This window comes from Balaenoptera musculus, chromosome 13 (genome assembly GCF_009873245.2).
Source record: "Balaenoptera musculus isolate JJ_BM4_2016_0621 chromosome 13, mBalMus1.pri.v3, whole genome shotgun sequence".
Lineage (NCBI taxonomy): Eukaryota > Metazoa > Chordata > Mammalia > Artiodactyla > Balaenopteridae > Balaenoptera > Balaenoptera musculus.
The window spans coordinates 71,019,966-71,034,835 of record NC_045797.1 but is presented as its reverse complement, the minus strand read 5'-3'; the positions used below and the strand labels follow the sequence as shown (position 1 = coordinate 71,034,835).

At 37.5% G+C, this 14,870-nt stretch overlaps 1 protein-coding gene across 3 annotated transcripts in view; it reads right to left on the bottom strand.

Moving 5' to 3' along the window:
- DNAJC27 (DnaJ heat shock protein family (Hsp40) member C27) overlaps positions 1-14,636 on the bottom strand; it is a 50,607-nt gene extending 35,971 nt beyond the window's left edge. Inside the window, exons 1-2 of one of the 3 annotated variants that reach the window (XM_036873737.1) lie at positions 14,327-14,636; positions 5,023-5,105 (exon numbers count right to left, since the gene is read on the bottom strand). In XM_036873737.1, the coding sequence (XP_036729632.1) occupies positions 5,023-5,105; positions 14,327-14,413 (170 nt within the window). In that variant the 5' untranslated portion in view covers positions 14,414-14,636. The remainder of the gene's footprint in view (positions 1-5,022; positions 5,106-14,326) is intronic. The other 2 variants (XM_036873738.1, XM_036873735.1) reach the window with 2 other exon arrangements.
- Positions 14,637-14,870: the final 234 nt, after the last annotated feature.

Here is a 14,870-nt window from a genome sequence, read left to right as displayed (position 1 = left end):
TATGTCACTTATGAATTTCAAAAGGTTATGTGTATGAAATTTAAAAGAGGTACTTTCTTAGTGCCTCTTCTTGATTCCAGATAATCTTTACAACAGGAGCCAGCAACCTGGCAGGTGGCTCCTGTTTTAAGAACCCTGAACTCATTTAGCCTCACCTTACCTCGACACTTCAGTCCACACCCCGTAACAAACAAATAGTAGCTATTACTGTGGTGCTAAAAAAAAAAGGGATTTGGGACAGTAGGAGCAAGATGAAGGAAAACAAAATGTTTTACTTCACTTAGTAAGACACTGTAATTACTATTGGTTATGCTTGGTTACCATGCGGTACAATAAATAGTACAAAATAAATAGTATAAAGATGTATATTATTAATGTCGATTGTTTAATTTTCCTATGCCCTTCATTTGAGCAAGAACAATAGTCAATTTGTTTTCAGAAATTTGGAAATACAGAAGAGAACAAAAAGGGAAATAACAACCATTCATGTTAGAATTAACTACTGTTAACATCACAGTATACTTGCTTCCAGTCCGTTTATTTTTTTAAAGAAAAATCACTATTACTGTTTCTATAGCAAAGGCGGCGGGCTGGGATGGCTGACGGAGTAATGCGGCAGGCCGCGGGACCCTTGAAGGACTGTGCGTGACTGCAGGCAGCCTCCTTTGGGAGGCCGTTTCCATTCTTTTTTCACCTCGGTCCCCAGCCCGGGCCTCTGGCCCTCTGTTTTCTTATCTGGAAAAAAGGGTGTGGAGTCGTCTCCCCGTCCACACTCAGTGGTGTTAGGGCAAACCGAGGGCAAGGTGTCCGGCAAAGGTGTTGACCTGGCATGTGGTCCTTGTGGCTCCTGTGTGGTCCCATTTCTGCCCTCTGAAGCAGCAGGGCCCACGCACCAGATGTTACAGAACCTCCCTATCTTGGCTGCCCATCTCTGCAAATATGCGACCAGACTAGAACGGTCAACCCCAGGAGAGGCTGGACACAGAAGGCACTGCCCTGCCTTTGAGAAACCTGGAACAACTGGGGGAGATGCAGCTGTGTAGGTAAAGAATACCTGGATGGCAGAGGAGACATGGTTCTGTAGATAAACCCCACACTCACATCTGCACCCAACCAGGAGAGCAGAGGAGAGACTGGTCTCCACCGTGGGGCCAAGGGCTGCCACATTCCCTCCTCCTTCTTTTGAACAGCTTTACTGAAGTATAATTGATGTACAGTAAGCTGCACATGTTTAAAGTATACAATTTGATGAGTTTGACATATGTCTACGCCTGTGAAGCCATCACCACAGTCAAGACAATGCACATATTCATCACTCATTTCCTTGGGTCCCTTTGAAACTCCTCCTTCCTGCCCTTCCTGCCCTACTTAGCCAACCACTGATCTGCTATCAGTCACTATTAGATCACTTTACTTTTTCTAGAATTGGATATATGTGGAATCATGCCATGTGTTCACTTTTTTGTCTACCTTCTTTTACTCAACATTATTATTTTAGGGTTTATCTATGTTGTTGCATATATGAATAGTTTGTTCCTTTTTGTTGCTGAGTAGTATTCCATCATATGAATATGCCACAGTTTGTTTATGTTAATCTGTTGATGGACATTTGAGTTGTTTCTAACTTGGCGCTACTAGAAATATAGCTTCTATGAATGTTCACATACAAAAAAAAAAAAAAAAAAAAAAATCACTATTGGAAAATGAATGAATGAAACATCATAAATAATTCAAACACTAAAGAAAAGTAGAAAGATGAAAGTTTAAAAGTTATCCCAAATCCTACCACACAGAAGAAAAACCTTCATTAATACAGATGAACATTACTGTAGACTTCTTTCTGTACATAGATAAGACTGATACACATAAATATTTTTATAAAACTGGGATTATATTAATTTAAAAGCATAAAATTTACATTTCACTGAATTTAACAAAAGAAAAAAAAAGAAACTGATGTAAACTGGGAGGAATTATTGAGCTTTAAATATAAATGCTCTTTACCACAGAAACAGTATTTCCTAAAAAAGATTCCTGTAAGGTTAAAAATGGAGATTATTAGCAATAAATTAACAGATTCAAGTTATGTTTTTTTAAGTAACATGTTTCAGCTTAGACAACATTGATAAGAGTCCCTCCCATGGACCACAAGGACAGCAGCACCTGCTCCCATTGTTTCTATACTACCTCCAGGTTTATTTATGATTATTGTTCCCTGTCCAAGTTTATAACATCCACTCTTTATTACTTTTTTTTCACTTGTTTTCCACTTTCTTTTCTGAGACCATAATTCCTACAGTTGTTTTATATTACTTGTATATTTCAATCAAACTAACCACTAATCATCTTATCATGATTTCTTCATTCCTGAATTCTCTGCCATATTTCATCAATTCTAAGATGCACATTTGTTTTCATTTTAACATCTGTGAAATCCATCAGGATCCATCTTACAAAAGAGTGTGAGAACAGCAAAACAAAACAAAATAATAACAGAGTTTGAGAGCATCTGCATTAGATCTCGTGTAACAATTTATATTAGAAAGTTTTGTCAGATAGTAGCTGAGAAGGGATGGAACTGAAGTTTATAAAATCAGGAAGTAACACAAATGTTTTCACAAATTGAAACTCAAAAGAGGTCAATTTAATTCAGAAGTCTGACAGAGGAAATTACCTTAAGAAAAATGGTAATTCATTACCTCAAGCCAGTGCTATCCTAAATTGTGGCCTGAAGACCACCTGCATCATTATATGGAAAGATGGGGAGGGTGTTTAAAATGTAGTCCCGTGCCCCACCTCAGATCCAGTGAATCCGAATCTTAGTGGGTGGGTCTTAGGAATATTCATTTTCACAAACTCTACAACTAATTCTTAAGCATACTGAAATCTGAAGGATGGAGTGGGAATCTATTTTTGTTTTGTTTTGTTTTTTAACATCTTTATTGGAGTATAATTGCTTTACAATGGTGTGTTAGTTTCTGCTTTATAACAAAGTGAATCAGCTATACATATACAAATCTATTGTTTTGACTGCCCAAAAGAGTACCCTCCTTCTCCCAAATGTGATTTAAATGGGTTCTTCCATCTTCTTTTTTGATGCCACTCTGCTGGCCACAGCTCACTGAGCTGGGGAAAGGCACCTATCTCCACCTGGACAATCAAAACCTTCCCTGGTATTTTTTAAATTTGTGATTAGTTTTGGTAAACTTGAGAGCTACCAGCAGCTGTGGAGAAGGAGCCAAAAGGTAGAGAGAGACACGTCATGAAAGGACCAGGTTATATTCTCTCCCTGGTTCCAGCAATCTCTGAGGCCCAGCTACATCCTTATAATTGGATTATGTGAATTGATTTTTTTTGGCTTGAGTTGGGTTTCTGTCAATCATATCCTCCTCCTCACCATAAGACAAAAAAAAAAAAAATCAACCAGAAACAATACAGTCAGCCTTACGGAAGGCTCTGTATCCATGGATTCAACTAAACTTGGATCAAAAATATTCAGAAAAAAAATTCCAGAAAGTTCTAAAAAGCAAAACTTGAAATTGCCGTAAGGTGGCAACTATATGTTTACATAGCATTAACATTGTATTTAAAACTATTTATTGATATATTGTATTAGGTATTATAGAGATGATTTAAAGTATTGAGAGGATATGCATAGGTTACATGCAAATACTACACTATTTTATATAAGGGACTTGAACATCTGCAGATTTTGGTATCCACAGGGGATCCTGGAACCAACATCCCTTGGATATTGAGAGATGACTGTAGTCTGTTGCATAAACCACAGTTCTAGGGCATAACATGGTAACTCTTATTTCTTAAATGAATAAATTAGCTACTTAACATGGATTCAAAACAAAACTGCCTTGAATAGGATATCCTACCATATAACTGATGAAATCCTGTGCCCTGAAGTATAGATACACCCTACCACTTTAGTCTACCTTCTTGAATGTTGCCTTCATATTCTAATGTTGCAAACTTCCTCTTCAGATGTATCTATCTTACCTAACAATAATTATTTATTGAGTATTGACTATGTATAAGCACTTTACCAGGCACCTGGAGATAATTTATACTGATAGCCCCTGCTTAATGGAGCTTTAAATCTAGCAGGAGACATTAAACATATACAAATGATAACACAAGACAATTTATGCTGAGACCCATGAATAGCAGAGAATTTTAATATTTCTGTCATTTTCAACTAAAATGAGTCCTGACTGATAAAGGAGCTGTTCAGAAGGCCATATGGGAACAGTTACACTTTATACCTTGAGGAGATTGACAGGCGGAGAGATGAGGGGAAAGGACATTTCAGGTGGACAGAATGAATGATGGCACTGAGATAGGAAAGTATGATGGCACAAATTCAGCATGGATGGAGAGTAAAGTGTGTAAAAGAATGAGATAACAGAGAAGGGAAGGGGCAGGTTGAGGTCAGAATAGTGAGCACCTGAAATTCCACCTTTGGGGATGTGCTGTCTACCCCAATTCTACTTTCCCCCAGTGTAATTTCCTGTTAATGTGACCCTATCTCCCCAAGCTCAACCCACCCTTGATTCATCTCCAAATAAATCCCCATTTATACCTAATTTTACTCTTCCCAGATCATTTTTGCTGGATTCTAATAGGATGTAAAGATCATAAAAGGAAGTTCTCTGATAGAAAATTTTCCACATAATATTTAGGCTTTTGGGAGAGAATATTTCAAAATTCTCTAAAAACATAACTGCTAATGAGACCTGCTTATATAGAAACATGCTTCCTGAAAAGCTACATCTGCCAGGCAGGCTTTGTGCTGACTTGCTCATCACCAGACCCTACACCCCACACAAAGCCTGGCAAACAGAAGGTACTCCATGATGAACAAATGATGTGATTACTACTATCTGTAAAGGTCTCATTCCTATGTGTCCCAGTTTATCTTCAGACTCTCCATTTCAAGACAGATCAGTTTAGAAGGGTTCTGAATTTCTATGTAATTTGCAAGCCCAAGGAAAGAATATATGTACTCACTTTGTGACTCCATAGTCAATTCCAATTGTTGCAAGGTATTTAGACACAAATCTTTTCTCACAGTATCGCTTTATAATACAGCTCTAAAAAGGTAAAAATACATGCTTTTAGTAAAGACACTCTGGGAATGTATACAAAATAAGTACATTTCTTCATTATGGTTTCTTCATTCACCATGAGACACAAAGCTTTTTCCAAAGCCAAAACTATAAAATAACTGAAACAAATACTAAAGGTGAAGATTTTAAAGAAAAATTATTTTAAAATTCTTCCCTTAATACCAAATATGGGGGGCTTCCCTGGTGGCGCAGTGGTTGAGAATCTGCCTGCCAATGCAGGGGACACGGGTTCAGGCTCTGGTCCGGGAAGATCCCACATGCCACGGAGCAACTAAGCCCGTGAGCCACAATTACTGAGCCTGCGCGTCTGGAGCCTGTTCTCCACAACAAGAGAGGCCGCGACAGTGAGAGGCCCGCGCACCGCGATGAAGAGTGACCCCTGCTTGCCGCAACTAGAGAAAGCCCTCGCACAGAAACGAAGACCCAACACAGCCAAACATAAATAAATAAAAAAAAAAAAAAAAAAAAAAAATACTGGGCAGGACCACTGACCCTCCAGCTGGGACCTTTAAAAAAAAAAAAAAAACAACAACAAAAAACAAATATGGGTATGTTTTCAGTTTAGCGTTCAATCCTTGTTCTCTTTTCTTTTCTTTTTTTTTTCTAAATTATTATTATTTATTTATTTACTTATTTTTGGCTGCGTTGGGTCTTTGTTGCTGTGCGTGGGCTTTCTCTAGTTGCAGCGAGTGGGGGCTACTCTTCGTTGCGGTGCGCGGGCTTCTCCTTGCGGTGGCTTCTCTTGTTGTGGAGCACGGGCTCTAGGCACATGGGCTTCAGTAGTTGTGGCACATGGGCTCAGTAGTTGTGGCTCCCCGGCTCTAGAGCGCAGGCTCAGCAGTTGTGGCGCACGGGCTTAGTTGCTCCACGGCATGTGGGATCTTCCCGGACCAGGGATAGAATCCGTGTCCCCTGCATTGGCAGGCGGATTCTTAACCACTGCGCCACCAGGGAAGCCCTTCTCTTTTCTTTTGAAGACCTCTTCTACTCTTATATTTTTAATAATAACACCAAAATATCTGTCTACCTTGACCTCCCTCCCCAGACCAGATCCACATTTCCAAATATCTACTAGACTAATTTCTACTTAGATGTCCCACTGTTCCACAAACTCAAAATGCCCAAAAATGAACTAATCTTATACATAAAAACAGCGAATCCTGCTCACATCCTAGTTCTGTTAATAATGCCACCATTTTCCCAATTACAGGGTATTATATTACTAAAGTCATGTTTGATTCTGAGTCTAAATCTTCTTTTGAATGTTTCTTCCATCTTTCTCCTCACTCCAATTCCCATTGATACCATTTTGGTTTAAGTCTTCATCATCTACTTCTGTACAACTACAACTACAGGAAATTCTTTATTGGTCTTTATGTCCCCTTTCCCTCCCAACTTCAATCAACACTGCATACCACTAACGTTATTTCACTTCCCTAACTCAAAAATTTTCAGTGGCTTCTCACTGCCAAGAGTTCAGCATCCAAATTTCTTTGTCCGTTATTCAAGATCCTCCATAATCTGGCCCTAATCTGTCTTTTCTGTCTAAACCCTTCTAATATAAACCCTCCATTTCTGCAAAACTCCCAGGCCTGACTTTTGTCATTACTTTTCTCTCTACTTGGAAAGAGCTTTCTCCCTTCTTTCCAAATCTTACTTATCCTTTAAGGTCCAGTGCAAACTCTGAGCTTCCAGGTTATAAGAGATCTTGCCTACATCTGAACTTCTGTAACACTTTTTATATACTATATGTGTATATAGTACATATACTATATATGTATATAAATGTATATATACATATATAATATATTTGTTATCAGTTATTCACTGCCTTGTTATCTTTTCACATGTGCATATTTATCTTACTTCTTCAGCTAGACAGTAAACTACTTGAGGGCAAGCACCGGTATTTTACTTCTTTATATCTTATAACTTTATATCTGAGCAATTAGCTCAGTGCCAATGAAAAACTGAATTAAAATGACTTGTACATTAATAGCAATCCTTAGCACTCATGAAACATAATTTACTTGAAGTGCTGGTCATGAAGCTTATTCTGCTCAAACACTTTCCTGATGAACCTCAATCTATATTAAATAGGACAGTTGCTTTAGAAAGTACTTAATAAGCTCATTGTGAACTGAAGGAAAAACTTCTTTGGAGTGAGTACTGCTAAGAGGCTATACTTTTAAAAAACATTTTACAGGTTGAAAGCACTTCTCAAATGTTTTCTCTCACAATATCCTAGAAAAATAAATATAGCCTTTTTCTAAATTATTCATGAGATTAAGGGACCAGGAAGTCCTTTAACTCCAGTACACTATTTAAACACTAGCCCTAAGTATTTAAAGAGATACACATTTAATTAATGGTGTGAATAACCACTCCCTATAACCAAAGAGACAGGGTTCCTGGGCCTTAGGATCTTATAAACTAAGTTAAATAACATAAATATAGAGAGACTTTTGCTTTCTCTATTTTTCTTAAATAGATTTTTTTAGGCACTTTTTAAATGCAGTTCCAATTAAAATCATAAGGTTTGAAAAAAAAAATCTTAAGGTTTGAATCTTTTTTTTCCTAATAGAATTACCCTAAAATTCATATGAAAGAACAGTTATCTGAGAAGAACTAATTCAAGTATGAAAAACAGGAAAGGGGCAGGGCAGTAGAAAGAGGTGGGAATTTGTATTGACAGATACTAAAATATAGTCTGAAGCTGAGAGAGTATTATACTGGCATAAGAAAAGACAAGTAGGTCAGTAGAACAGAACAGAGAGCTCTGAAATAGATCCCATTATATATAAAAATTTAAAAAGTGACAAAGGTGATATTTAAAGTCAATGGGAAAAAATTAATTTATTTAGTAAAATATTACTGGCACAATTGCATATCCATCAGGAAAAAAATTAAGTTGGGCCCTGAACTTCCCTATATACAAAAATAAATTACAGATAAATTTATGATTTAAGTATTTAAAAATAAAACAATAAAAATTTCAGAAGAAAATGTGCAACATATGTACAACCTTAGGGAAACCTTTTCAACCAAGAAAGAAAACCCAGAAACCACAAAAGACAGGCATAACCTGTATGTGTATGGCTGATTCATTTTGTTGTGCAGTGGAGGCTAACACAACATTGTAAAGCAACCATACTCCAATAAAGAAAAAAAAAAAAAAGACAGGCATAGCCAAAGCAATCTTGAAAAAAGAACAAAGCTGGAGGTATCATACCCCCTGATTTCAAACTATACTACAAAATGACAATAATCAAAACAGTAGGATATTGACACAAAAACAGACACATAGATCAATGGAACAGAATAGAGAGCCCAGAAACAAACCCACACTTATATGGTCAATTAATCAATGACAAAGAGGGAAGAATATATAATGGTAAAAGACACCCCTTCAATAAATGGTGTTGGGAAAACTGGACAGCTATATGTAAAAGAATCAACTGGACTACTTTCTCACACCATATACAAAAATAAAGTCAAAATGGATTAAAGACTTAAATCTAAGTCCTGAAACCATAAAACTCCTAGAAGAAAACATAGGCAGTACACTCTTTGACATCAGTCTTAGCAAAATTTTTTTGGATCTGTCTCCTCAGGCAAGAGAGACAAAAGTAAAAATAAACAAATGGGACTACATCAAACTAAAAAGCTTTTGCACAGCAAAGGAAACTATCAACAAAATGAAAAGGTAGCCTACTGACTGAGAGAATATACTTGCAAACGATATATCTGATAAGGGGTTAATATTCAAAATAGAGAAAGAACTCAGACAACTCAACATCAAAAAACACAAATAGCCCAATTAAAAAATGGGCAGAGGATCTGAATAAACATTTTTCCAAAGAAGACATACAGATGGTCAACAGGCACGTGAAAAAGATGCTCAACACCACTAATCATTAGGGAAATGCAAATCAAAACCACAATGAGATATCACCTTTTACACCTGTCAGAATGTCTATCATCAAAAAGACAATAAATAACAAGTGTTAGAGAGGATGTGAAAAAAAAGGAACACTCGTGCAATGTTGGTGGGATTGTAAATTGGTGCAGCCACATGGAAAACAGTATGGTGGTTCCTAAAAAAAATAAAATAGAACTACCATATGATCCAGCAATTTCACTTGTGGGTATATACCTGAAGAAAACAAAAACACCAATTTGAAAAAATGTATGTACCCCAATGTTCACTGCAGCATTATTTACAATAGCCAAGATATGGAAGCAACCTAAGTGTCCATCTGTAGATGAATGGATAAAGAAGATGTGACATATAAAAATGGAATATTACTCAGCTATTTTAAAAAAATGAAATCTTACCATTTGTGAAAACATGAATGATTTCTAGAGGGAATTATGCTAAGTGAAATAAGTCAAAGAAAGACAACTAGCATATGATCTCACTTATTTGTAGAATCTAAAAAACAAACAAACAAAACAAAAACAGACTCATAGATACAGAGAACAAATGGGTGGTTGCCAGAGGGTATGGGGGATGGGGAAGTGAAATAGATGAATGGGATTAAGAGGTACAAACCTCCACTTACAAACCGTAAGCTACTAGGATGTGTTATACAGCGTAAGGAATATAGTCAGTAATATTGTAAGAACTTTGTATGGGGACAGCTGGTTACTAGACTTGTGATGATCATTTCATAACGTATGCAAATGTCAAATCACTATGTAGTACACCTGGAGCTAACATAATATTATACGTCAACTATATTTCAATTTTAAAAAGATAGGCATAACTGAGTATATACAAATAATAATAAAAGCAATTGTATGGTAAAATATAAAAGTATTAAAAGACAACATACTGGGGCAAATATTTGTAACTTATATGACTGGCAAAAAGTTAATAACTCTAACGTCCCCCAACCAGAAAAACTGGTAAGAAAGACACATTATCCAAGAGAAAAATAGGCAGGGACTATAAATTGAGCAATCCACAGAAAAGCAAATCCAAATGTTCAATAAGCATTTGAAAAGATGTTCAGCTTCATCTGTGGTCAGTGAAATGCAAATTAAAGTAACAATGAAATTACTTCTCACTAACCAGATTAGTAGCAATCAAAAGAATGACAATACTGTGTTGGCAGGGAGTTAGGGGGAAACGTACTAAGACTGTGCACCACAACTACTGAGCCTGTGCTCTAGAGCCCGTGAGCCACAACTACTGAGCCCGCGTGCCGCAACTACTGAAGCCCGCGTGCCTAGAGCCCGCGCTCCACAACAAGAGAAGCCACTGCAATGAGAAGCCCGCGCACTGCAACGAAGTGCAGTGCGAGCCCCGCTCGCCGCAACTAGAGAAAGCCTGTGTGCAGCAACGAAGACCCAACACAGCCAAAAATAAATAAATAAAATAAATAAATAAATCCTGGATGTCATTAAAAAAAAAAAAAGAGAGAGAGAAAGCAAACTCCAGAGAAGTATATATAATATTGTACGATGTGGGTACTTTTGACTGCAAGTAAGGGAAACCAATTCAACTGACTTAACAGGAAAATATTTATTATGACTGGAAATCTAGAATTAGGGCAGTCTTCAGAGTTGGTTGATATGAAGAGTCAATGGTAAGAACATCAGGATCAGATCCTAGAGGACACTGAGAACTGGGCTGGGATTCTGGGGTAAATTGATGCCAATGCAGAAAGCTGAATTGGATATAAACAAAGACCACAGAGAAATTCCCCCATAGAGGGAGTTAAGCCCTTGGGAATCTCCTTTTTCTTACTGCATCTCCAGAACCTCTAAAACAATGCTGAATAATAAAAGAAAATAGTATGTATCCTTTTCTGCATCTAATTTTAAAGGAAATGGCCTTAGCATTTTACCATTTGGTATGTTTGCTGTTGGTTAATAATAACTATTGTTTTCAAAATAATAATAAAAAATATTGGTTTTCATATTTAAGTAGTTTCATTTTATTCTGATTTTGCTTAAAGTGTTTATTAGGTTGATTATATCATTTTTTTTTTACAGTACAGAAAATATTTTCTCTAGTAATCAGTTCATGTAACAAATTATGTTGATTAACTTCTTGATGTTGAACCAAGTTTGCACTCCGTAGGATAAACCCTACTTGCTAATAGTGAAATTGTTTTGATATGTTGTTGAATTCTATTTGTGGATATTTAGGAATTATGCATCTGTATGTATATGTGAAAATGGTATACACTTTTCTTTTTTGATACTATATCAAGTTTTGCTATTTAAGTTATCATGACTTTACATAAATAAATTGGAGTGCTGTTCATCTTTTTCTGCCTTGGAATAACTTAACTCAAATTATGTGTTATTTAAAGCTTAAATAAAGCTTGTTCATGAAGCCATCTGATCCTGATACCTTTTTGGATAGTAAGTCTTTTAATTGCTTTTCCAACTTCTCCTTAAGTGACTGGTCATTTGGGTTTTCTACTTTTTAAGTCAATTTTGGTAATTTATATTTAGCTAAGAAATCCTCCATTTCCTCTACATTGTGAAATGTGTTCCCACAGAACTGAATGTAGTAGTCTCTACTCTTTCTTTCAGTTTCTTCCAGTATGTGATGTCTCCTTTTCAGTATTAATCTTGTAATTTTTTGCTTTCTCTATTTTTCTTAAATAAAACTTTAGGCATTTTTCTTTTTCATTAATCTTTCCAGGGAGTTCTCTCTTTCTCTTGGTGAATTTTGTGTCATTTATCTTCTGTCTTAAGTATTAAGTTCCTTTACTTTTTAAAATTCCATACCATAATATACCATAATATTCATACTTTTAAGGCGTACAATTCAGCTGTTCTAGGCATATTCACAAAGTTGTACAACTATTATGTTCCTTTAGTTTTTAATCTCTCTTTTTAAGAAATGAGTAAGATAATGTATTTTCCTTTCACTACAGCTTTAAATTTGCCCTGAAGATTTTGGCATGCATTCTCTCCTTTCATGGCTTTCTAGTTATTTTGTCATTTGCTTTGATTTGCCCTTTGATGCAAGGATTATTTACTAGGGCATGCCTTAATTTTTAACTTGAAATTATTTATCTGTATATCTTCCTATATTTTCCAAATTCTTTAAAATGAGTATGTATTACTTTTATAACTAAGGCAAAATTTTAAAATTACATTTAAATCTTTTATCTGTGAAAAATTTATCTTTGAGAAAGGCATTCAATAGGAATCCACTCCACCCCCAAATAGTAGAAAGTTGTTGTAAAAGTGCTTATTAAATGGTCCCTACTTTCCCAGTTTAACTATATTTGTTGTAAACTGAATTTCCTTATATGTTTGGGTTAATTTCTGGACTCCATTCTGTTCCACTGATGTCCCTATATTTCCTCTCCAGTATCAATAGGAAAAGATTGTAACTTTAAAATATGTTTTAATATCTGGTAGCGTTAGTCCTCTCATTTCTTTTCCATAATTTTCTTGCTGATTCTCACATTTAATTTTTCATAAGGACTTTAGCACCTTTTACTATGTTCTGAAGAAAAAAAAAGTATTGCTGTTTTAACTGGAACTGAATCACATTTGTAGATTATTTTAAAGAACTGACATCTCTAAGATATTGAGTGATTCTAATTAAGAAGAAAGTATATCTTTCCATCTGTCTAAGTAACTTTGTGTCCCTTTGTAGAAATGTTTTTCATATAGGTCCTAGGTGCTACCTATTTCTTCGTAAGTTTTAACCTAGGCCCTTTATTTTGGTTGTTATTGTAAATTAAAATAGTTTTTCAATTATATAGTCCAAACAATTATAATTTGATATAGTAAAGCGATAAAGTTTTGTATATTAATTTTGTCTTTTCTAATAGCATTTCAGTTAATTCTCTTTGGGTTTCCAGATAAACAATCATATCATTAACAAATAATGATAATTTTGCTTTCTCCTTTCCAGCATTTTGTATGTTATTTCTTTCCCTTGTCTAATTGCATGGGCTAATAAATCTAGAACCATATTACATAAATGTGGTGACACACTGGGCATTTTAAGCTATTTCTAACATTGCACCATTAAGCATAGTAAAATTTTTAAAGTGAGCATGCTCACTTAGCCAGTTTAGTACATAACCTTCTAGAGGTTTTATTCTTTTCTTTTCAATGCCTGGCACATAATTGACATTCAATAATTGTAGACTTTCAGCTATGTTAATACCCACATACACATAGATACATAAACAGTACAAGATAATACTAAATGGAAAGAAAAGACACTAATAAACATTTACTGAGCATCAACTATGTGCAGGACACTGGCATAAACACTCCCATTAACAGCTTTTTTGGCATGTAGATCCTACTGGGAGTTGATTTTGACAGCAAATAATGATGGAAAGAGAGCACTGCAATGAATATGAACACCCAGGTTCTAATCCTGTCTCAGTCACTTATTTGATGACCTTGGAAGGTTCTTAACCAACAGCTTCCACTTACCCTGAAGGAGAGACAATTTGGGTGAAGAAGAGGCAGTCTTAGAATTCATGTGGGGAAAGAACTCCATTCACCTCTCGCCCTCCCTCCCCCCATACTATGGGAGAGCTTAAGAGCTGACAGCCAGTAGAAGCAGCACAGAAAAAGGCAGTGGAACTAAGACTTCTTTGAGATAATGGATGTGGTGACACTACCGGAAGTAAAAACAAAACAAACGAACAAAACAAAATAATGCAGGTTCCTTGACATCCATTGCACGTACCCTGTGAAACACCTTCAGCATCAGTTATGCTCTCTTACAAATGAAATGTAGATTCTGGTCTCCGCGTCTGCGGAGTAAATTTTACAAATCCCCATCCTCACACACGGCCCAGTAAGTTCCCTTCGGCTCCCCAGCTCTGCTGGGGGTAACTGAACTTTTTTTCTCCACCTCTGAGTCCTGAACGGGTCACTATAACGCAAATATGGTATCCAGGCAAACGATCTGACATAAGGACCCAGGCCTCCTTACTCTCTTTGGGATACATTCAAGGGTTAGAGGCCACTCGAGACACCTTCTTAGGTGTCGGAAGGGGGCAACCCAAAGGTCAAAAAGGTCAGGAGAGTTTTCCCCGCGGAGCCGCATCCCCCAGGAGACCCAGGCCCGCTCAGGGGCGGGGAGGAGGCTGGGTCCCAAGCTGTTGAGTGGCCGCCTTCCCAGCCAATCACCACGTCGCTCCGCCGCGCTGTGGTCCCGCCCCTCCCAGCGCGGCACTCACTTTTCCCACTTCGGCGTTGCCCATGGAGATGACTTTGATACGCAGGGACTTGCCAGGCTCCTTCCGCTTCGGTATGTTGGCCTCCATTGCTCTGGCTCTCTCGGGGCCACCCGCTTTGGTCTCTCCTTGTTCACCACGCTGGCCCGTCCCTCAGGCTTCCTCGTCCAATGGCGGAACTGCTGCTCTCGTCACCACCCCGGCTCCGCGGCTCGCCATCCCTGCCTCTGTCTGGCAGCGGGCGCGGGCGACTGGGAGCGTAGGGAACAGGGTGAGGGAGGAGAGAGTCTCGCGATGCTAGAAAGGGGCAGCGTGACGTCATCGCCGGGCTCCGGAGACTAGGCTGTTCCCTGGGGTCGCGGGATTTAGTCCGGGCTGCGTCCCTCGGCAGGAGGGTGGCGTCGGCAGGTTGCTGAGTTTACTCTGCCGGGAGGGCACTACCTTGTGTTCAGGGGGCGACAGGACATAGACATTTGTTAGGTTCGCGGCCGAGTGGTAGAAATTTATTGGCTGTTCAGGGCAGATCCTCGGACTGGAAGTAGCTGGA